This window comes from Pan paniscus, chromosome 23 (genome assembly GCF_029289425.2).
Source record: "Pan paniscus chromosome 23, NHGRI_mPanPan1-v2.0_pri, whole genome shotgun sequence".
NCBI lineage: Eukaryota > Metazoa > Chordata > Mammalia > Primates > Hominidae > Pan > Pan paniscus.
Genome location: NC_085927.1, coordinates 49,264,000 through 49,288,243, shown reverse-complemented (window position 1 = coordinate 49,288,243; position 24,244 = coordinate 49,264,000). Strand labels below are relative to the sequence as shown.

Here is a 24,244-nt window from a genome sequence, read left to right as displayed (position 1 = left end):
AGGCTGGTCTCAAATTCCCGACGTCAGGTGATCCACCAACCTCAGCCTCCCAAAGTGCTGGGATTACAGGTGTGAGCCACCACACCCAGCTGCCTATTTGTTTTTAATTCATAGACTTAAAATGCACTATAATTTAAAACTCTCATCCTCTTCAGAGTATACAGAGCCTCCAGTCTGAAACAGTCTAGAACTGGACCATCCATTGGCGTGACCTCGAGCCATAGCCATGAAGCCCAGATCATGCTGGCCTGCACAGAATTATTCTGTATGGGTAAAATACACCTGGATTTTGAGACAAGGTTTTACCCCCGTCGCTCAGGCTGGAGTGCAGTGGCATGATCATGGCCCACTGCAGGCTCGACTTCCCAGGCTCAGATGATCCTCCCACCTCAGCCTCCTGAGTAGCTGGGACCACAGATGTGTGCCACCACCTCTGGCTAATTTTTGTGTATTTTTCAGTAGAGACGAAGTTTCACCATGTTGTTCAGGCTGGTCTCAAACTCCTGGACTCAAGCGATCCACCTGCCCCTTTTTACTTTTTCAAATGTGATTATTAGAACATCTGAAATGGTATATGGGCCAGGAGCAGTGGCTCATGCCTGTAATGCCAGCACTTTGGGAGGCTGAGGTGGGTGGATTGCCTGAGGTCAGGAGTTGGAGACCAACCTGGCCACTATAGTGAAACCCCGTCTCTACTAAAAATACAAAAAATTAGCTGGGCGTGGTGGCGGGCACCTGTAATCCCAGCTACTAGGGAGACTGAGGCAGGAGAATCGCTTGAACCTGGGAGGCGGAGGTTGCAGTGAGCGGAGATCATGCCATTGCACTCCAGCCTGGGCAACAAGAGCAAAATTCCATCTCTAAGTAAATAAATAAATAAAATGGCACATGGGCCAGGAGCAGTGGCTCATGCCTGTAATCCCAGCACTTTGGGAGGCAGAGGCGGAACATGGCAACACCCCGACTGTACTGAAAAATACAAAAAATTAGCCAGGTGTGGTGCTGCATGCCTGTGGTCCCAGCTATTTGGGAGGCTGCAGTGGGAGGATCGTTTTAGTCTAGGAGGTGGAGGCTGCAGTGAGTAGGGATCACACCACTGCACTCCAGCCTGGGTGACAGAGTGAGACTCTGTCTTAAAAATAAAATAAAATAAGGTGGAATGAAATGAAATAATACAACGGCACGTGAGGCTCACACTCTCTCTCTGGACTCTTCATCCTAGAGGACCAATTCAGGTGCTTTGTGAGTCCAGAGGAGCCACCTAGAGTTCTTCCTTCCAAGCAGAGGAAGCCTTGGGCTGGTTCCTCAATTTCACTGGGGTGAAATTCACATAGCATACAATTAACCGCTTGAAAACTGCAGGTCAGTGGCACTCAATGCATTCACCAACACCTCACCCCAGAAAAACACGCTGGCTCTGTTACCAGTCTCTGCAGTTTCCCCCTTCCCCCTAGCCCTGCTTTCTGTCTCTATGGATTTGCCTATCACCGGCATCTGTAGGAGGAATCATACATGTGACCTCTTGTGACCAGCTTCTCTCATTAGCACAGTGATTTTGAGGCTCTTCCTTGTGGTGGCCTGTCAGTGTCATTCCTTTTCATGGCTGAATACTATTCCGTGGCGTGGAGGCAGCACAGTCTGCTTCTCCTCTTCGGATGGATATCTAGGTTGCTTGTGACATTCGGCTATGATGAGTAATGCTGCCGTGAACACTTCCGTACTGTTTCTGTATGTTTGTGTTTCCTGGGAGTGGAATTGCTGGCTCATATGGTAATGGCTGGTTCCTTCTATCTTTTAACATTCACTTTGCTTATCAAAAGTTCTAGATACAGCTGGGCACGGTGGCTCACGCTTGTAATCCCAGCACTTTGGGAGGCTGAGGTGGGTTGGGAGGCCAAGGCGGGTGGATCAATTGAGGTCAGGAGTTCAAGACCAGTCTGGCCAACATGGTGAAACCTCGTCTCTAGTAAAAATACAAAAATTAGCTGGGTGTGGTGGTGGCTGTAATCCCAGCTACTCGGGAGGCTGAGGCAGGAGAATCACTTGAATCTGGGAGGCGGAGGTTGCAGTGAGCCAAGATTGAATCACTACGCTCTAGCCTGGGCAACAGAGCGAGACCCAATCTCAAAAACAAAAACAAAAAAAAAGTAAGTAAGTTCTAGATACACAGACTCTTGATTTCACTGAAGGGAGGTGGGGGGTACTTGCTAGGGACCCCCCTATGTCAGTATTTTCAGGACTTTGTTGTGCGTCAGATTCTCCAGCGAGGAGCCTCAGTGTCCTGCTGGAGGGTGAAGACTGGGCTGTGTGCTGGGAGCTCGGCAGGGCACATGGGGTCCCAGTGCCCAGAAGCACCCGACTGCTCTGCTTCCAGTGCTGTGGCAGTGCCGCTATCTCTGGGTGGACTCTGGTGAGCGGAGGACGGGACTACCTGGCCATTCTGGGTGGGAGACCGGGGGACCTGACTGCGCCTCATTTTGCCCCCACCTGGGACTGCTGGCTCACGCTGAGCTTTCGGTGGTTCTTCAGGGTAAACCACACTGGTGTTCAGCTGCCATCACACACCTGGGATGTAACTTCTGTGTCCCTTAAGTCAGCTGCCACTCTACATCAACTTTTCAGCTTCAAAACCTGTGTGGACGTTGTCTCCTGATTGCTACAACCTTGTGGGTTTATACCTGGAAGGAAGGAAGGGAGAGAGGGAGGAGGGGAGAGGGAGGGAAGGAGGGAGGGAAAGGAGGAGGAAAGAAGGGAGGGAGGGAGGGAGAAGGGAGGGAAGGAAGGAGGAAGGGAGGGAGGGAGAAGGGAAGGAAGGAGGGAGTGGGGAGGGAGGGAGGAAAGGAGGAAGCGATGGAGGGAAGGAGGAAGGAAGGGAGGGAAGGGGGAAGGGATGAAGGGAGGGAGGGAGGAGGGAGGAAAGGGGGAAGGAGGAAGGGAGCGAACGAAGAAGGAAGGGAGGGAGGGATGGATGGCGGGAGCAGAGGGAGGGAGAAATCCCTCCCTGTTGTTTTAAGGGGGTTTGAGGAGGGAGGGAAGGTGGACGAATGTGTTTAGTCCGTCATCTTTAGCAAAGCTGCCAGCACAGGAGGAGCCTGGCAGTCAGTCCCAGGAAGCCCAGACCCCTCAGGAGCATTCCAGGACCCGGTGCAGAGCCCACCTGCTCTGGGAAGGTTCCGGAACTCATCAGACAGAAGGGGTCTCCCCTTGGCCTGGGTCTCAGGGCCCATTCTGGCCGTTTTGGCCAGACTTCCAGGTGTAGTTTTATCTTCTGCAGAGACTGAGCCCCTGCAGGGCCGGAGTATTAACAGAGACTTTCTGACGGCCTCCCCTCTCCCCACCCTGCCAGCCTCAGCCCCTACTTGGCGGCACACCTGGTGCCTGGTGCCCGGCAGGCTTTGTTGCTGGCTAGAGGTAAAGGGAGGGCACACCAGGAAACCAACACAGCCATGGCAAAGGCTCGGAGGAAAGGAGCAGAGTACGAGGGGACATCCCTCTCTGTCATCTCCGGATTTCTTTCCACCTGTTCTTGAAAGTTTCTTGGATTTTTGGAGACAGGGTCTCACTCTGTCACCCAGGCTGGAGTGCAGTGGCACGATCTCGGCTCACTGCAGCTCCGCCTCCCAGGCTCAAGCGATTCTCCCACCTCAGCCCCCACCACCGGTTCTCGAATCTTATTCCTGGGTCTGAGGCCCCAGGGTGGTTGAAAGTTCAGGAAGGCTGGGATGGGGATGTTAGCTGCAGGCCACCGCACTGAAGAAGCTGATTTAGGCCCCGGTGGTCCCCCCGAGTCACGGCCACCCTCCTGATGAGGTGCAGCAGGCATGAACCCTTGGGCCCACCATCCTTTCAGGGGGCTGGGGAAATATTTTACCTTTAAAACAGAAGAAAATGAACTTTTACTCAAAGAGAAATTTTAATGTATTAATATATTTATCTTTCTACCAATAGTCATAAAGTATAATTTAAAATTTTTTTTTGCAGAAGAGGCCCATGAAAGTCACAATGCATCCATGCCCCATGCCCAGGGCCACCCACATCTCGGGCCACGCCTGATGGAAGGTTGGAGTCCTTCTCTCAGAATAGCTGGGCCCAGTGTCACAAACACTGCCCCGTGCAGGGTGCTGGGACCTAGAGAACATGGGTCCTAACCAGGAACCCCAGAGTCACTGCAGACCAAGTTCCAAGAGCCCTGAGCTCACCAGAACAGAGGACAGCCTTGGGGGGTAAGTCCCTGGAAAGAAGATGCGAGTGAGCTGGGTCCTGAAGGATGGGCCATTCTAGGTGAGGGAAGCCTCAGTGGACACAGATGCATGAGGGAGGGGGTCTGCCCAGTCCCGGGGGGAGCGGGGCCTGGCCTGGCACGAGAAGATCCCAGTGCACAAGTCAGACCAAGCGACAAAACCCCAGGATGATCTCAGCTCCCAGAGGGCCCCTTGGTGTAGGCGCTTCCTTCCTACCCTGGGGTCAGGCTGCCCAGCAGGTTTAGCTGGCACTGAGGGATGGCTGTCAAATCTGCTTGCAGGCCTGGAAGGGTCTCTGAAAATCAGGAGGAAACTTCATGACACATAGAGAAAAGTCCAGAGTTTAAATCTTTGCTCCTGTGTGATCTTGGGCAACTTTCTAAACCTCTCTGAGGCCACGGATACCAACTCTTTGCCAGGTTAAATGAGATATTACATGTCAGCTACATACCTGGAACGTAGTTAGAACTCCTTTTTTTTTTTCTTTTTTTTGAGATGGAGTCTCGCTCTGTTGCCCAGGCTGGAGTATAGTGGCACAATCTCCACTCACTGCAACCTCCGCCTCCAGGGTGCAAGTGATTCTCCTGCCTCAGCCTCCTGAGTAGCTGGGACTACAGGCATGCACCACAACGCCTGGCTACTTTTTTGTATTTTTAGTAGAGATGGGATTTTACCATGTTGGCCAGGCTGGTCTCGAACTCCTGACCTCAGGTGATCCACCTGCCTTGGCCTCCCAAAGTGCTGGGATTATAGGCTTGAGCCACCGTGCCCAGCCAGAACCTACTAGTTATTTTTATTTTGTTTTTAAAGCTGAGCTGTAAACCTTCATTTGAAGATGAGATGGGGATCAAAGAGATTTATGGGCCAAGGTCGCCCAGGGGCACCCGGGAGGTGGGACTTACAGAAGCACCAGGTCAGGAAAGGTCACGTGGTCTTGGGGCAGGCTGGAAGATGGGAGGCTGTCAGCCCCACCTCCTGTCAAGGCAAGGACTCTGTATCTTCACTACCACCCCCTCTTCATGGCCAAAGGACTGTGCTGTAGAGCCAGGCTCCCCGGCCCATGTGATGCCCAGTGTGTGCGGTGGCTGCTCACACCTGTGATGCCAGGGTGGTGGTGAGGAAGGGGGCCCACTACCCACAGGGAGCCGCTTACATGCGACAGCACGCACGCTTAGAAAGCCCTTTCTGATACGGAGCTGAACTGTCTCCCAGTCACTCTGCCCAAGCTCCTTAACTGGTCTGTGCTTGCTTTTCCACATCTGTAAAATGGGCGCCAGCAGTAGGACCCAGCAAACCTTCAGACACAAATTGTTGCCCTTCAGGGGCTGGGTGAGGGCCGCGGGAGTGAAGGTTTTGCAAGCTCCCAGCAAGGCACCTGGCCCTGAGCAGTGGAGAGTTTCATTAGGATCACCTGGGCCCGGCAGCCGGGGACCTGCTGGGGTTTCCTGTGAAGCGCAGGTCTATAAACCTACAGCATTGACACAGCTCTTCCTGAAGCATCAATTTACTTGATGAGTAATTTCAAAATGTTACTTTTGAAAAGATAATGCTATTTTTGTACTAAAATGGAACACAAGAAATTGACTGCAAAATTCACCTGTTCAAAATAAATGAGACATGTAATTTCTTACAAACCCCAAAACTCGGGGGGTCCTAGGGCGGGGGTAGTTTTCTGCAGGACGATGACATATCCTGCAACGAAGTCTCAGAAACCCTGCTCTGGGCAGTCCATCTATTTGTCCACTCATGTTCTTAGACACGTCCCAGGGGCTGGCCCTGAGCTACTGGGATGACTGGAGGAGCATCCAGGGCTGGGGGAGGGGAGTGACTCCCACACAGCAGGTACCCGGAGGTAGGAGGCTGGATCCACGGAAGGTTCTGATGTCAGCACTGTCTGTACCACAAGATAGCTTTACTGAAATGCCGAGTGCAGGAGCTTAATCATGGCGCATGTGGAAACCAGCCATGGGCTCTCAGGCCCACTCCTGCCCTGCCCTGGCCCCTCTGTGATGGGAGAACCAGGACAAGAAGGGGCTGGATCAGGTGACTGGTCACACAACCTGGGGTCCTTCCACCTTTCTGGGGGTCCCTGAAGGCAGGAATGGAGTCTGTGAACTGGTGTCAGTATTTCTCAAAGCCGGCTGTCAGACACTGTGTCTGTCCCTGACGCGGCCGCCCAGGCTCGTGGAATGCCAAGCGCCTGTCTCTGCTCGGGGCTGACATCACCTCCGTGTGGGAACAGAGCCTGTGCTCATGCCGAGCTCATCGGGATTGGCAGAAATCTGCATCCTTGTTTGGTTTCAAAACAGGGGGCCCAGAAGGCAGACTCATGAAAGATGCCCTTGTCGGCGGAAATTTCAGGAGCTTGGCCCACAGCCCCTGTCTGCGCTTCGGCTGTGAAGAGGCCAGAACCACGCCCGCTGCCCAAGAGCTAGGCTCTGATGAGGCTGCAGGTAGCATCGACCCGGTACCTGCTTCCACCAGGGCCCAGGCTGAGCCCTCATGGCACAAAGGTGCCCACAGGCGTGTGGTGGATGGGTGGACATCTCGGCTAACGCTCCTGTCACCTGTACCTGTCTCCCCATCAGTAGGGCAGGGGCAGCTCTCACTTCTCACAGCTATGGCCACTCGATGTGTTCAGCAATCTAAGTGGGTCGTTGCCTCATTTTGTACATGAAAAACCAGCCCAAGTTACTGCCCAAGGTCACACGGCCATTCCCTCTGTCCCTTCCTCCCTGACTCATGCCATGCTTGTGTGAGGGGCTGCTGCGTGCCAGGCTGGTACCTAGTGGAATAAGAGAGAGAAAGCCCTTGCTCCCAGGGAGCAGGCGAGAGGCGACACGGATACAGGCTGAGAGTGAGTGACCCATGGAGGAAACAACAGGGAGACGGGCAGGGGGCGGTGGGGTGGGGGCCAGGGAAGGGCTCTTTCCAGAGGGGGCATCTGTGCTAAGACCTGAGGGACAAGAAGGAACTAGCCCCGCAAACAGCACAATCGGGTGCTTTTCCCTTTGATGTCTGAGCGGCCTGGAGTCGCTCCAGACAGGCCCCGCTGCCCCCACTGCCACTGGCAGGAACGTCCCGACACGGGCATCGTGGGGAGCCTGCTCTGCAGCTCCGCTCCTGGCTCTGCTGCCAGCTCCCGGCTCATTAGAGAATGAGACGACCAGACCAGGACGGTACAACTCCTAGTGAGGATGGCTCACGGGTGCTGCGGCGCCCTCAGACCACCTGCCCCTGTCCTGGGACAACGGGATTTCTGAGGGCCAGGACCTCTGTCAAGCCAGCAACCTAGCTGGGTTTTGGGAGAGACTGATGTCTTTTTTTTTTAATTGAGACAGGGTCTCGCTCTGTCGCCCAGGTTCTGGAGTGCAGTGGTGCTATCTTGGCTCACTGCAAGCTCCGCCTCCCAGGTTCACGCTATTCTCCTGCCTCAGCCTCCAGAGTAGCTGCGACTACAGGTGCCCACCACCACATCCGGCTAACTTTTTTTTATTTTTAGTAGAGACAGGGTTTCACCGTGTTAGCCAGGATGGTCTCGATCTCCTGACCTCATGATCTGCCTGCCTTGGCCTCTGAAAGTGCTGGGATTACAGGCCTGAGCCACCGCACCCGGCCGAGACTGATGTCTTTAAGGAATGAGTGGGCAGGAGGTGGGGGATGGGCTTCTCTGGTTCCATCTGATCCTGCCTCAGTGCTTTCCCCACGGAGGCTATGGGAGGCAGACAGGCTGGAGAGGGCCACTTTGGCCCGCCTTGTGTCAGACGCCACCTGGGGACGTGGACGGTGGCAGTGACCCACCAGGGCTGCACAGCTCCGCCTCGCTGTGCCATTCACTTTCCTTACCTTGACTCCTGGCCCCTTAAGTCCTCAAACCCATTCCCGAGCTTCCCCTCTTGGATCAAACAGTGTCCCTCTCACCTTCATTTCCCTCCAGGAGACAGGCTCAAGTGCAGTAAGTAACACCAAGGCTGGGGACAGGGGACATAAAGTCAACAGTGCAGCGCCAGGCCCCACACGCTTAGGGCAGAGCAGGTGCTGGGAGAGACCTGGGGCCCAGAGTTGCATGGTGGCCACTTGTGACCAGGACTGTGCCTGAACCTGTCTGTGCCTCAGTTACTCACCATGTCTGTCTCTCTCTCTTGGGTGGCAGGGCTGACACCAAAGCTCCAGGAGTGTTCAGGGGCCATGGTGGTCCTCAGGACCCCTGGCGGCTCGGCTGGGGAAGCTGAGAAGGACAGATCCTGGAAGGAAGCTCCGCAGGCACAGCCCCTGCCCAGCAGAGTGGAGGGGGGGACATCCGGGACCCTCTGACCACACCAGACAGAGAGTGGCTTTGTTCCTAAGCAGATGCACTGTTTCGGTTTCTGTTGCAGAGGCTCTTCTTAGAGGGATGAGTTCTTAAGTCCCAGAAAGCAGGATGAAGTGCTCTATGGACTGGTATTTATAGAAGATCCTTCCCCAAAGCAAAACCCAGTAAAGCAAACTAGCTGGCAAGAGGGCAAGGCCTCCGCCCTGGTGACCTGAGCACCGGGTGGCCATAGCACCACTCACACACCAAGACCCTAGGCTCACTCTCAGCAGAGTGGAGTTGGCACCACAACCCTGCCACTGGCCATGGGCCAGAGGGCTTGGCCTGCAGCAGAGAAAACTGTCACCCCCTTCAGATGTGCATGAACACATCTGGGTCCGAGAGTGGGCCCGGGAGGTAACAGGCAAGCCATGTTTCCCCGGGGCTGTGGGGGCGGCAGCATGGAATGCAGCCAGAAGGCCTGGGTTCAAATCCCAGCCCTGCCACTTAGCAGCCTGGCGAGCTGAGTTCTTGAACCTCCAGGGCAGTGAAGAGGGGAGGCGTCCACTTCCCAGGGCCACTGCGAGTTACAGGAAACATGAGCAACAGCGCTATTAATATCACAATGTGTAATGCCACCATTTATTACTTCTTTACTACATTAAAAAAGTGACCCTGTTTCTAGAGACCAAACAGCACCACAGAGGCATTCTTGGAAGAGAATTCCTTTTGTTCCCAAGCCTTTGTGACTGACTTTAAATCCTCTCACCTGCAGAACAGAGATGGCTTCAAAGTGGGGGGTGAGGGAGTGAGCGAGGACCCTGGGCTGAGACCTGTTTTTCTTCCATTTCTGCTGTGGCTTCCACAGCTCCCTGGTTCCACACCAGGCCCTGCTCTGCCGCAGGAAAATGGATTCCCAGGCCACAGAGCTGTCAGGCCTTTGACTTTGCAGAGACCAAGCACCCCAGAGGCTGTGCGACAGCGGCTAGTCCCTGGTGGGCCGGTCTGGGGCATGGGGGGCAGGGAGACTGGGAGATGGGGAGGGCGTGGAGAATCCGGAGGGTCCTGGATACTGACAAAATGGCTCAGGTCTGAGCTCTGGCTGCCCCACTGATTGTGTGGCTTGGCCAAGGTGCAAGTCTCTCGGCCTGCTTCCTCTGAAACAGGAGTGGCAATCCTGGCCGACAGCCCTGGTGGCACCCCCTCCCCACTGAAGGCAGAGAACATGTGGGAAATAGTCTAACTCAGGCCCTGGGCTGGGCTGGCCCGACCCTTCTCCTATGCCTCCCAGGGTACTGTGTCTCAAAGAACCTCTTCCCTCCTGGAACCATTTTCCACTCTTCTTTCTTTCAAACAAGTCCCCCAGCCTGACTCACAACCCCTGCTTGCTACCCTCAGCCGGCAGAGGCCCCTCATCAGTGGTAAAGACAGTTCATCTCAGCTGCCTGCCAGCCTATGGTCTTCACAGCACCAGAAGGTAAATGCGAGGCAGGCACCAGCTCACCCTGGCTCAGGCCTGACGAGAGCGGCCCCTGCCTCAGCCCGCCAGGGCCAGTCCTCACCTCTCCCGCACGCCTGGCTCTGGGGAAGCCCAGGCCGCCATCCTCTGGCAGTTCCAGGTCTCTTAGACCACTTCCCCCTGGCTCCTTTCCACCTGGCCTGCCCCTTCTGTGGCCATCCCAGGCCCCAGATGCTGCCCTGGTCCTCCTGAACGTTTACAACAGATGACACAACCCAGGCAGGTCCAGGGGTGGGGCCCAGGGACAGATGCGGACACCAGCCTGGGTTCCACTCTGGATGCAGGAGCACAGGGCTGAGAGGCTGGAGAAGTGGAGGGCTACTGTCCCGAGGTGAGGGAGGTGATGGTGGGAGGAGGGGTGGGCTTGGGACAGCAGGGTCTGCTGGGCCTGCGACACTCAGGGTTCACAGGGCGCCTCTTCCTGCTCTGTAGGAGGCTGCTGGGGAGGCTCGGGCGGCTTGCAGGCCCACTGCGGTTTCTATACCTGGCCCTCTGCTCTGAGAAAGGGCGATGGTCCTGGCTGAGGCCATCTGGGAGGAAGTGGCCTTCAGCTTCCCGGGTGGTGACAAGGTATGAACCACAGGTCCAGTCTGCACTCACACACTCTACTGCCCGGAGAGCCATGGGACAGAGTCTGCTGTGGGCAGAGGACGGGGCACCTGCTGGCCGTTGTGGCACAGGCAGATGTTAGGAAAAGGCTGGACCCTGTCCTGCCCCATGCCAGGCCCTGCTTGGGCTGCATTCTCCGGCTGCCCTACGGTGCTGTCACCACGCTCTGCTCACCATGGTCCACGCTCCAGAGGCGGTAAAACTCAGCAAAGTCCACGTAGGGCTCAACACGACCGTCCTCGCCAGGCGGGAGCGAGTGGGCGGGCCGGGAGCGGAAGAGGCCTCCGTCAGAGCTGGAGCTGCTGCTCTGCGTGTGCGTGTTGGTGGACTGCAGGGTTAAGGTCGGGCTTTGGCTGCAGGACAACAGGGGAGGGAGTCAATCAGAAGCAGCCGGGTCAAGGGGCCTGGGGCAGAGTGGGGATAGAATGGCCCCTGCCTCTACCAGCCTCTTGGGCCACAGGCCTTTCTGGCAGAGGCGACCACAGGAGCTGGCCCAGACAGATGATCTTAGGAACAGATAAAAAGTCAAATTTTAAAGCACCATATGCATGTGGCTACTTAAATGAACTAAAGGTAAAGAAAATGGGGCTGGGCGCGGTGGCTCATGCCTGTAATCCCAGCACTTTGGGCGGCCAAGGCAGGTGGATCACCTGAGGTCAGGAGTTCGAGGTCAGCCTGGCCAACACGGTGAAACCCCATCTCTACTAAAAATACAAAAAAAATTTACCCAGGCATGGTGGCGTGTGCCTGTAATCCCAGCTGCTCGGGAGGTTGAGGCAGGAGAATTGGTTGAACCTGGGAGGCAGAGGTTGCAGTGGGCCAAGATTTTGCCATTGCACTCCAGCCTGGGCAACAAGAGTGAAACTCCATCTCAAAAAAAAGGAAAGAAAATGGAACACTCAGTTCAAGCGTCTAATAGCCACAAGTGGCTAGAGACGCCGTGACAGGACAGCACCCACGCGAGCACTCCCGTCATCACAGGAAGTTCCTCGGGTGAAGCTGAACCACCGACTGTCCATTACCATCTCTCTAAACCCGTCCCAACCCAGGCCCTACTCAGCAGGGCGGGCAAGGTGTCTTCTTCTAGAAAACCTTCCTTCGCCCCCCTCCCCTTCAATCTCTTCTCATCAGCTGGGTGGGGACAGGCACCCACCTTCTATCACAGCTGGAACTGCCTGTTAGCGCTGCCCAGCACCAGCACAGGGCCAGCCCATGGTGGGACCAACTATGGCTCAGACGCTGAAAGGAGTGAGGAACACAGGCAGGGGAGGAGAGTGGGTTGTCCTGCCTTGTCTAGGGCCACAGCGCTCACACTCTGCTTTGTGGACACAGCTGGAGGACTCCTCCAGGCAGTCCGGCAGGGGTGCTGGAGAGGCCACCCCTACTGCACTCAGGATGCCCAAGGAGCTTGCTCGGCCTGGCAGGCCTTTCTAGCCCCGTGGCAGCAGTCGCAGCATCCACAACCCAGAGGCAGAGGGAAAGGAAGGCCCCCTGATGGGGCAGAGGCATGCAGGCCGCCCACCCCCCTCCAGAGCCTTTCTAATTGGCCACATCCTGCGCACTCCATCCTCAGAGTGGGCTGGGTGTGGCATCTCTATCATTCCATGCAGGGCTGGAATGTGGAAACCAGATCTGGGTCCCCTGGTGTGGGGAGTGCACATTCTACGGAAGTGAAGGGGGTGGGGTGTACTCCAGACCTGTCAGGCAGGTCTGCGGCTGGAGGGGGCCTGGCCGCATCCCCCTCAGGCTGTTGCCTCTACCTCGCCCCCTGCCCCAAAACCAGAGAACTCACTTCAAAGCTAAAATCAAGCACATTAGCCAGAAAGCATGGGCTCTGACAAGCCAGTACAGGCCAGACAATGTCCCCAAGCAAGGACACCACAGGAAGCCACCCCACATCACACCGAGGTGAGGAATGAAAGAAAACCTTCCACTGAATGAAACCAGCAGATGGGCCCACAAGAAAATACGAGAAGTAGGCTGGGACCATCAGCCACCTGACCAAAAACCGCACCTGCCTCAGTTTCTAGGGAGACCTCCCTCACCAGGCACGGAGCTGGGGAATTCCAGACCCCAGGGCATCTCATCCACAAGACTTGGCCCCATGGCCATTTCTGTCCTGGTGCCACAGGACACACACGGGGGTGACAGGGCTGGGGGTGGCTCAGTGGGGAAGGGACTTACTTGGTGAGGGTGGGGGTGGCTTCATCCAGGGTGGAAGCACTGTGAGCCCCGTTGACCATCTGGCCCTGGGAGGGCATGACAAGGGAGAGGGTCACGCTGGTCTTGCTGGTGCTCTGGGCGCTGGAGTATGGCACAGACACAGGGTACACTCGTCCTCCTGCAGCTTTGGGAGGAAGAGAGTGGGGGCCTCAGGCAGCAGCTGAGGAGAAACCCAGGGTAGCAGGGGCAAAGCTGCTCCATGGCCTGATGGGGTGGTGCCTGAGGGCTGAGTGTGGGTGGCGGCCATGCCTGGCTCCCCAAGCCCAGTGGGGCCCCCTGCCCCTTGGGACAGCTCAGGAGGAGTGTCCCTTGTCAGAGACTCTTCCAGGCCAGGCTGAGAACTCCTTGTAGCAGTAAATCCTGCTGGTGCTTGAGTTGCCTCAAGGAAAGGGTTACTGCCTGGCTTCCCATGGATGCTTTAATCCAGAGGATAAGTTTGCTCCCAGTTGAGGCTGACCCAATAAAAATATGGTTGCAATAAAAACAGGCCAGAGAAACTCCAATAACCCTGGTGTCCATGGGAGAACAAATCTGTCTGTGGATGCCTGAGCTTTATCTAAGATTTGCTTGTTTAAAGCAAAGAAAAAGAAATGCAGCCCTCAGGAACCGAAGGTCTTAGTGCTGAGCAGCACTGGGGGGAGCACGGGAAAGAGCAGCCACCTCTTTTCCTGAGAACTTGGTTGAAGAATGACATAGGTAGAAAGCAAAACGTCCTTCTCCCTGCCCTGCTCCAGTGCAGCCCAGGGACAGACAGGCCTTGGGGCCTGACCATCTGTCCACATGCCTAATCTCTTCCAGGTCCCTTCATTCTTCAGCCTCAGTTTCCCCCTCTGGAAAACAGGGGTACCACCTGTCTTTAGGGTTGCCCATGAGGACTGAAGGGAATAAGGCAGGCTGTGTGCCTGGCACAAGGGAGGCACTCAATCAGTGGTGGCCATCATCTCTATTATGTGGCTTCAGGGCTCTGTGAATTGCTTGCTGGGGCACTCAGGTTCTGGGAGGTTGCCGGGGCAGGTGGTATTAACCTCATTTTACAGACAAAAGAGCAAAAATCAACACTCAGCTCAGAGAGGCTAAAAATCAGAGAACCTGAATTAGAGCCACTCAGAGCCAGGCCTCCTGACTCCATCTCCGTTTCAAGCAGCCTCGGGGGCTCTGCACCCACCTCTGGCCCCCAGATGGCATCCCCAGGCACTGCCTGTCTGCACAGCACATGTACCTGGGGCTGGGCTCGGTGTGGGCTGGCTCATTTCGCCCAGCGGGTAGCCAAAGTTCCTCACTAGCAGGGTCATGTCCTCGTGCCGGGGGCAGAACCTGGCACGCTCCCCACCGCTGGCGAAGGTGTCGCTGTGGATGCGCTTCACCCGGTCCACGACGGCCTGGGCCACTGCGTCCAGGGAGGTCTGCTTGGCAAACTCAGTGTCAATCATCGCAGCAATCTCCTGGGGGAGGGGGTAGGAAGAACCTGGTAAGGAATGAGGTGCGGCCTGGGGGGGCATGGGCCATAATCTTGGAGCCTAAAATCAGGAGATTCAGTGGTCAACAGCCCAGCAGGTGAAGGAAATGCCTGCCAGCCAAGTTTGCAATCTGAGCCTTTCAAGGTATTCAGGATAATCCTTCTGGAACTTTCTCATTAGGAAGTGTGTGCTCTTGTGATTGCTCTGATTGTTGGGTGCACACCTCTAGGATGGGGAGAACATCCATTTGACTGGGTGAATACGAGTATTAACTAACAGTGGTGTGAGAGCACTCTGCCAGCCACTAAAAAGCCTAGTAGCAAGTGTCATTATTATGAAACACTCTTTCCTGGAACAAACTTGTTGTAGGCGATGTTATACATGCTAGGATTTTGTCAGGAACTGGGGATACGGAATGAAAACAGGGTCCCTGACCTCAGAGAAGTCCCTGTCTAGTATACAGATGTTCTTCAATTTAGGATGGGACTATGTCCTGACAAACCCACTGTAAGTTGAAAATATCATAAGTTGACCGGGCACAGTGGCTTGCGCCTGTAATCCCAGCACTTTGGGAGGCCTAGGTGGGAGGACTGCCAGAGGTCAGCAGATCGAGACCAGCTTGGCCAACATGGTGAAACCCCGTCTCTACTTAGAAATACAAAAATTAGCTGGGCATGGTGGCACACGCCTGTAATCCCAGCAACTTGAGAGGCTGAGGCAGGAGAATTGCTTGAGCCCAGGAGACGGAGGTTGCAGGGAGCCGAGACCAGCCTGGCCAACAGGGCAAGACTCTGTCTCGAAAAAAAAAAAAAAAAAAAAAAAAAAAAAAGAAAATATCCTAAGTTGAAAAAGCATTTGGCCGGGCGTGGTGGCTCACACCTGTAATCTCAGCACTTTGGGATTCTGAGGCAGGCAGATCATGAGGTCAGGAGATCGAGACCATCCTGGCTAATACGGTGAAACCCCATCTCTACTAAAAATACAAAAAATTAGCCGGGCGTGGTGGCGGGTGCCTGTAGTCCCAGCTACTCGGGAGGCTGAGGCAGAATGGCGTGAACCCGGGAGGCGGAGCTTGCAGTAAGCCAAGATCGAGCCACTGCACTCCAGCCTGGGTGACAGAGCGAGACTCCATCTCAAAAAAAAAAAAAAGAAAAGAAAAAGCATTTAATGCACCTAACCTACTGAACATCATCACTTAGCCTAGCCTACCTTAAATGTGCTCAGAACACTTCTATTAGCCTACGGCTGGGCAAAATCATCTAGCACAAAGCCTATTTTCATTATTATATAAGAAAATGTTGAATCCCATGTAATTTTTTTTTTTTTGAGACAGAGTCTCACTGTGTTGACCAGGCTGGAGTGCAGTGGTGTGATCTCAGCTCACTGCAAGTTCCGTCTCCCAGGTTCAAGAATTCTCCCGCCTCAGCCTCCGGAGTAGCTGGGATTACAGGCATGCGTCACTATGCACCAGATAATTTTTTTTGTTGTTGTATTTTTAGTAGAGATGGGGTTTCACCATGTTGGCCAGGCTGGTCTCAAACTCCTGACCTAAAGTGATCTTCCCGCCTCAGCCTCCCAAAGTGCTGGGATTACAGGCGTGAGCCACCACGCCCAGCCGAATCTCATGTAATTTATTGAGTACTGTTTTGACAGTGAAAAACAGAATGGTTGTAGGGGTATCGGAGCACAGTTCCCACTGAATATGTATCACTTTCTCACCATCGTAAAGTTTCTTTTGGGCGGGGCAGGAGGGCAGGGACAGGTAATAGGAAATGACCTGCACCTGGTCCTGGTGGGCTCAGTTTCAACACTAAGCAGCAACGTCACCTCTGGCAAGAACCTGAACTCCATGGACCCCAAATTCCCTACTCTACCTGGAAATAAGCCCCTGTCCCTCTATGTTATAAGGCTACTGGAAGGAATGGTAAGCTTATATAACAGGTAAAGAAATCAGAACACAGGCTGGGCACAGTGGCTCATGTCTATAATCCCAGAACTTTGGGAGGCCAAGGCAGGTGGATCATCTGAGGTTACGAGTTCAAGATAAGCCTGGCCAAAAAGGCAAAACCCCATCTCTACTAAAAATACAAAAATTAGCCAGGTGTGGTGGTGGCACATGCCTGTAGTCCCAGCTACTCAGGAAGCTGAGGCAGAAGAATGACTTGAACCCGGGAGGTGGAGGTTACAGTGAGCCGAGATTGCACCACTGCACTCCAGCTTGGCCAACAGAGCAAGACTCCATCTCAAAAAAAAAAAAAAAAAAAAAGAAATCAGAACACAGGGAACAGGGGATAGTTAGGCACTTGAGACTTTTTCGAAGTAGATCTCCATTCAATCCAGCAATCTGGGCATCTACCTAAAGGAAAATAAGTCATTATATGAAAAAGATACTTGCACACGTATGTTTATAGCAGCACAATTCACAATTGCAAAGATGTGGAACCAGCCTAAGTGGCCACTGACTAATGAGCAGATAAAGAAAATGTATCTATAAACTATGGAATACTACTCAGCCAGTAAAAGGAAAGAATGAATGTCTTTCGCAGCAACTTGGATGGAGATGAAGGCCATTATTCTAAGTAACACAGGAGTGGAAAACCACAAACTATGTTCTCACTCGTAAGTGGGAGCTAAATGATGGGAATGCACAGGCATACAGAGTGATATAATGGAACTTTAGAGACTCAAGGCGGGAGGATGGCAGGGGTGCTAGGGATAAAACACTATACATTAGTTACAATGTACACTACTTGAATAACTGGTTTACTAAAATCTCAGAATTCACCACTACATAATTCATCCCTATAACAAAAAAATACTGGTACCTCAAAAGCTACTGAAATAAAAATTAATTTTCAAATTTTAAAGAAGACTTTTTCCTCATGATATTGATTGATTGATTGAGACAGAGTCTTGCTCTGTTGCTCAGGCTGGAGTGCAGTGGCGCGATCTTGGCTCACTGCAACCTCCGCCTCCCGGGTTCAAGCGATTCTCCTGCCTCAGCCTCCCGAGTAGCTGGGATTACAGGCGCCTGCCACCACACCCGGCTAATTTTTGTATTTTTAGTAGAGGCGGGGCTTCACCATGTTGGCCAGGCTGGTCTCGAACTCCTGACCTCAAGTGATCCGCCTGCCTCGGCTTCCCAAAGTCCTGGGATTACAGGCATGAGCCAGTGTGCCCGGCCAATACATGATTTTTAATTAAAAAGGACAAAGCGATACAGAGGCTCAACGGTCTCCCTCTCCCCACGGTCTCCGTCTCCCTCTCCCTCTCCCCACGGTCTCCCTCTCCCCCTCCCCACGGTCTACCTCTCCCCCTCCCCACGGTCTCCCTCTCCCTCTCTTTCCACGGTCTCCCTCTGATGCCCAGCCGAAGCTGGACTGTACTGCTGCCATCTTGGCTCACTGCAACCTCCCTGCCTGATTCTCCTGCCTCAGCCTGCAGAGTGCCTGCGATTGCAGGTGCGCGCCGCCACACCTGACTGGTTTTCGTATTTTTTTGGTGGAGACGGGGTTTCGCTATGTTGGCCGGGCTGGTCTCCAGCTCCTAACCGCGAGTGATCCGCCAGCCTCGGCCTCCAGAGGTGCCAGGATTGCAGATGGTGTCTGGTTCACTCAGTGCTCAATGGTGCCCAGGCTGCAGTGCAGTTGCGTGATCTCGGCTCGCTACAACCTCCACCTCCCAGTCGCCTGCCTTGGCCTCCCAAAGTGCCCAGAGTGCAGCCTCTGCCCGGCCGCCACCCCGTCTAGGAAGTGAGGAGCGTCTCTGCCTGGCCGCCCATCGTCTGGGATGTGAGGAGCCCCTCTGCCTGGCTGCCCAGTCTGGAAAGTGAGGAGCGTCTCTGCCCGGCCGCCATCCCATCTAGGAAGTGAGAAGCGCCTCTTCCCGGCCGCCATCCAATCTAGGAAGTGAGGAGCGTCTCTGCCCGGCCGCCCATCGTCTGAGATGTGGGGAGCGCCTTTGCCCCGCCGCCCCGTCTGGGATGTGAGGAGCGCCTCTGCCCGGCCGCGACCCCGTCTGGGAGGTGAGGAGCGTCTCTGCCCAGCCGCCCCATCTGAGAAGGGAGGAGACCCTCCGCCCGGCAACCGCCCTGTCTGAGAAGTGAGGAGCCCCTCCGCCTGGCAGCAGCCCCATCTGAGAAGTGACGAGCCCCTCCGCCCGGCAGCCACCCCGTCTGGGAAGTGAGGAGCGTCTCCGCTCGGCAGCCGCCCCGTCCGGGAGGGAGGTGGGGGTCAGCCCCCGCCAGGCCAGCCGCCCCATCCGGGAGGGAGGTGGGGGGGGTCAGCCCCCCGCCAGGCCAGCCGCCCCATCCGGGAGGGAGGTGGAGGGGTCAGCCCCCGGCCCGGCCAGCCGCCCCGTCCGGGAGGTGAGGGGAGCCTCTGCCCAGCCACGCCTACTGGGAAGTGAGGAGCCCCTCTGCCCAGCCAGCCGCTCCGTCTGGGAGGGAGGTCGGGGGGTCAGCCCCCCTCCTGGCCAGCCACCCCGTCCGGGAGGTGAGGGGCGCCTCTGCCCAGCCGCCCCTACTGGGAAGTGAGGAGCCCCTCTGCCCGGCCAGCCACCCCGTCCGGGAGGGAGGTGGGGTGGTCAGCCCCCCGCCCGGCCAGCCGCCCCGTCCGGGAGGGAGGTGGTGGGGGTCAGCCCCCCGCCCGGCCAGCCGCCCCGTCCAGGAGGTGAGGGGTGCCTCTGCACGGCCGCCCCTACTGGGAAGTGAGGAGCCCCTCTGCCCAGCCACCACCCCGTCTGGGAGGTGTGCCCAGCAGCTCATTGAGAACGGGCCATGATGACAATGGTGGTTTTGTGGAATAGAAAGCGGGGAAAGGTGGGGAAAAGATTGAGAAATCGGATGGTTGCCGTGTCTGTGTGGAAAGAAGTAGACATGGGAGACTTTTCATTTTGTTCTGTACTAAGAAAAATTCTTCTGCCTTGGGATCCTGTTGATCTGTGACCTTACCCCCCAACCCTGTGCTCTCTGAAACATGTGCTGTGTCCACTCAGGGTTAAATGGATTAAGGGCGGTGCAAGATGTGCTTTGTTAAACAGATGCTTGAAGGCAGCATGCTCGTTAAGAGTCATCACCACTCCCTAATCTCAAGTACCCAGGGACACAAACACTGCAGAAGGCCTCAGGGTCCTCTGCCTAGGAAAACCAGAGACCTTTGTTCACTTGTTTATCTGCTGACCTTCCCTCCACTATTGTCCTATGACCCTGCCAAATCCCCCTCTGTGAGAAACACCCAAGAATGATCAATAAAAATAAAAATGAAAAAGAAAAAAAAAAAAAAAAAAGGACAAAGCAGGCTGGGCACAGTGGCTCATGCCTACAATCCCAGCATCTTGGGAGGCCAAGGTAGGAAGATCACTTGAGACCAGGAGTTTGAGATTAACCTGGGCGATACAGTGAGACCCTGTCTCTACCAAAAAAACAAAACAAAGAAAACAACCAAAATTAGCCAGGTGTGGTGGCACACACCTATAGTTCCAGCTACTCAGGAGGCTAAGGCTGGAGGATCGGTTGAACCCAGAAGGTTGAGGGTGCAGTGAGCCGTGATCACGCCACTGCACTCCAGTCTGGGTGACACAGTGAGTCTTAAAAAATTGAAAAAAAAAAGTCAAAGCAGAAAAGGTTATCTTCCTACAAGAATCACAGAAAGGAGGAGGAACACAAACTGAACTTATCTTAGCCAGTCAGCAATCCAAGGGGGTCGGGGAAAGACAGTTTTCCTTTGAGACCATCCCTAACGTGACTGTCTTGAAGTCACACTTTGGTGACTCCAAGGTATAAGAAAAATAAGCAACTCTCGGCTGAGGGCCTGTGTTTACCACGCCTAACCTCACTGCGATCTCACAAAGGCAGATGTTACCATCCTCACTGTAGAAATGAGAAGTGAACTGCTGGGCACGGTGGCTCACGCCTGTAATCCCAGCACTTTGGGAGGCTGAGGTGGGTGGATCACAAGGTCAGGAGTTCGAGACCAGCCTGGTGAAACCCTGTCTCTACTAAAAATACAAAAATTAGCTGGGCGTGGTGGCAGACACCTGTAATCCCAGCTACTTGAGAGGCTGAGGCAGAGAACTGCTTGAACCCGGGAGGCGGAGATTGCAGTGAGCCGAGATCATGCCACTGTACTCTAGCCTGCGTGACAGAGGGAGACTCTGTCTCAAAAAAAAAAAAAGAAATGAGAAGCAAACTATAAATTGTCTGCCACTCAGGGAGGGCAGTAAAGCCGTCAGGCCCTTGGCAGGAAGTGATGGGTGTGGGGAGGACTCTGCAGCCACAGCTCTGTGCAGCAGGCCACATCTCTTTCTGTGCTCTCCTCCTGGCCCTGGCTCCTTCCTGGCCGTCCCAGAGTAATGCCGTGCCCATAGCAATTCACATCCATCTCCCCCTCTTCCCTTCAGACCTTGCTCAGGCCCTGAGGACTGACACTGCTTCAAGCCTAAAATGAGTCAAGTTTTTGGGTGGGATGGGTGTTTTCAGAGCTCTGGGATTCTCCTTCCCCCAGCTTTGAACCCAGAGATGTCTGGTGACGGCCTCCGAGAATCACAGTGCTAGAAGGCAGGGTGAGCACATCACCATGCAGGCCAGCCACGCTCTCCAGCCATGGGCGTGGCTGGGCCCAACTCACCTGGTTGGCCTGCCCAGGCCCATGGGCTGCCTCTAGGGCCTTGTACAACCCCTCCGACATCAGCACCAAGAAGCCCGTCACCCCATCCAGCGGCTGTGCCCCATGGATTTCTGGCTCTGCGATGATTGGTTTGGACTTGGCAGCGCTATGGGGAGAGAGTGGAAGGAAGAGCTTTGCTTGGAACAGCCCCCAGGTGGATGCTGATTCTGCTGAGGGGAGGAATCTATGCCCAGAATGTAAAATAAAACACACAACCTGACAAGAGGAAAAGAAAAGAGAGAAAGAGAAGGTCAGAAAAATAGACCCATCGTCTTACAGCAGCTGCTAAAATAAAGCTTGGAAGGCCATAAAAACTGGCAGGCAGCTGAGGTCAGGATGGCAAAGGTTGAATGCCCGATTCTGGCCTGTTCCATACATCCTGTTCACAGGGTCCGGTGGTGGCAGGGCAGGGTGTGGGACAGCAAGAGGGAGGGGTTATCCCTGGGAGCCCAAGCCTCTTGCTATTATTTGGGCTTTTCCAAAACAGATGGCTGAGACCCCAGATACTCTCCATGTGTACAGGGATCCTTTAGTGACTGGGGTCAGAGTCATTACATGCCAACACATGTGTGTGCACATGGAGGTAAGTACATGAGGAGGTGCTGGCAACACCATCCAGAAGAGCGGAGTCTAAGAACTTCCTGAGGATCCGTCAGCCAGGGCTGGGTCCTGGGAGCTGTTATTACACAGAATGACGCCATCCTAACTGCAGGTGAGCAGAATGAAGAGATGAGCACCTTTCATGATAGCAGTGAGGGGTGTGTAAACATATCTCCAAACTCATCAAGTTGTATGCATGAAATAGGCACAGCTTTGCATATGCCAATTACACCTTAGGGTTTAAAAAAAAAGAAAAGAGGGAGGAGCAGGACACACCAGCACCTGGGAGGGGCAGGACACACCAGCACCTGGGTGTTCCAAAAAGGATGCAGGCTCCTTGGCCCCCATGACACACACACACACACACACACACACACACACAGAGACACCGTGTGTGTCTATGTGCATGTGGCCAGATTTTGGAACAGGATACACAAGAAACTAGCAGCCTCTGGGGAGGCAGCGAGTCCTAGAGTGTGGTGTAGGAAGGCTTCCTTTCCCTGTATAGACCCCAGCACTGTCTGAAGTGTTTTAAACTATGGATGTCCTTTCCAATAAAGGAAACAGGACCCCACAAATTAGGGACAAATATTCGACACTCAGTTGCCTAGATCGCGTGAGGGCAAGGAGTTCTAACATGCACTTTCTAGGCCATGAGGCCTCTGTTGATGGGAACTCTGGCTTTGGGAACAGCCTTGGCCATGACATTAAATGCCATGATTGGCATCAGGCAAGTGGACGCGCCTATCTCCCCAACCAACACTTCACATACAGGTTACCCGAAGGTTAAGGACACATATTTCAAATTCAGGCTGCCTGTGTTCAAACCCCATGACCAGGGTGGGCTGCCTGATGTCTCCATGCCTCAGTTTCCTCTTATGAAAATGCCTCTGGGGTGATGGCAGTGACTGCCTCAGGGGGCCTGAGTAGGGAATGCATAAAAGAAGGTACATCCAGAGCTCTGCACGGGCTTGGCCGTGTGATGATGACTGCCCATTCTGCTGCCATGAGCGCTGGGGTGATGTCCAGAGGAGGTGTCCTCAGAGGGAAATACACAATTCATCTCACACCTCTGCTGCAGCCATGGGCAGCACTGACCAACAGGCCTGGTCTGTCCATCCCATGCCAACTCTGGCTTCGCCTGCCTCCCTTGTGGCACTAGTTGCTGCCCTCAGCTTTGGCCCAGCTCCTCAACTCCACCCCTTGTTTTTATAGTACCCAACTCCTGGCCTGCTGGGCCTAACCTGCCCCAAACCAACCTCTCTGGGAGGAAGAAAGAGTTTGCCTGGGCTCTGAACTACTTTGACTGCACGTCTGTCACTGGGGCCTACAGTCTGCGTCTGCCCCAGGCCTTCTGGACCTTTTTTTTTTTTTTGAGACAGGGTCTTGCTCTGTTGCCCAGGCTGGAGTGCAGTGGCATGATCACGGCTCACTGCAGCCTCGACCTCCCAGCACAATCAATCCTCCCATCTTGGCCTCCCTAGGACCTTCTGTTCTTTCAAGCACAGGGGACAGCTGGGCTGGCACCTACCTGAGAAGGTCAATGTCCGTGTAGCCATATTTAACCTTGTAATCCCCGATCCGCCGGGTGCTCTCCTGCCCACAGATGATCCCCACCTGCTTGATCTTTCCAGCATCCAAGCCTACGGAGGGAAACAGTGCAACAATCCTGCTTCTTGTTCACAAAGAGGAACAAAAAGAAGGGGACAGAGACACAGTCATGGGAAGAAGGCAATAAGGACCCACTGAATAGGAAATGAAGACAACACCAGGGCGCCTGGGAGAGCAGCTGACCCAAAGTCCCTGGTGTCCTCAGTCCCCACGCCCATCACGACACACCTCACTCAGAGCCCGTCCTCCAGGCACCACCCGGCACGGAGCAGCTTGCCTGCCGTCTCCCTGCCCATCCCATGTGCCCCACATCTGCCTGGAGCTCACTGGGAAGGGAAGGAGCAGCTCAGCAGCAGCTGGGCTCCCTGGACTTCTTTGGCCTCTTTCAGTCTCCACCAATAACAGTAAGTGTCTTCTGTGTGCCAGGCACTCCAGGAAGCATTTCACATGCACTAACTGAATCCTCCTAGCATCCCGAGGTAGGTTACTATTATCCTCATTACACAGCGGGGGATCTGAGGCACAGAAAACTTAAGTTTAAGTTCCAATCACCAACCAGTAAGCGGCAGTGCTGGGAATGAACCCCAGGCAGGCTGGCTGGGGAGCCCAAGATCACAGCCCCTCTACCACACGCCTCTCTACCCCACCACCAAAGGCAGGCGAAGGGTGAGCCCATGGAGATCAGCTTCCGCTCCCACTCTCCCCACTCACCCAGCTGCGAAAGACGGAAGAGCTCATCCTCGTTCTCTGTGGTGTGGTCCACGTTCAGCTGTGTCACCTGCAACCCATCCACTGTCGATTTGCATAAAAGTGCACGGTTTGTACCTGTGGCAGAATGTGAACAGCTAAGCAAAGACTACACACAGAGAGAAATAGGGCATTCTGGGAAGGCAGAGAGGGAAAAGGCAGGCATTTCACACGTGGAAATACCTGAAATGGGCAAAACAGGCTCAGACCAACAGGGTGAGTCACCAGTTAGGGACAGCTGATGATACGAAAGAATTGGGTTTAACTTTTTCAGTGTAATC

The 24,244-nt window shown here is 54.6% G+C and overlaps 1 protein-coding gene across 1 annotated transcript in view; it reads right to left on the bottom strand.

The window, feature by feature from the left end:
- Positions 1-9,146: 9,146 nt before the first annotated feature.
- The window catches only part of TAB1 (TGF-beta activated kinase 1 (MAP3K7) binding protein 1), a 34,589-nt gene continuing 19,491 nt past the window's right edge, over positions 9,147-24,244 (bottom strand). Inside the window, exons 6-11 of the mRNA XM_003821612.6 lie at positions 23,928-24,041; positions 23,137-23,248; positions 20,967-21,111; positions 14,103-14,325; positions 12,845-13,007; positions 9,147-11,013 (exon numbers count right to left, since the gene is read on the bottom strand). Coding sequence (XP_003821660.1) covers positions 10,806-11,013; positions 12,845-13,007; positions 14,103-14,325; positions 20,967-21,111; positions 23,137-23,248; positions 23,928-24,041 — 965 coding nt within the window. The 3' untranslated portion in view covers positions 9,147-10,805. The remainder of the gene's footprint in view (positions 11,014-12,844; positions 13,008-14,102; positions 14,326-20,966; positions 21,112-23,136; positions 23,249-23,927; positions 24,042-24,244) is intronic.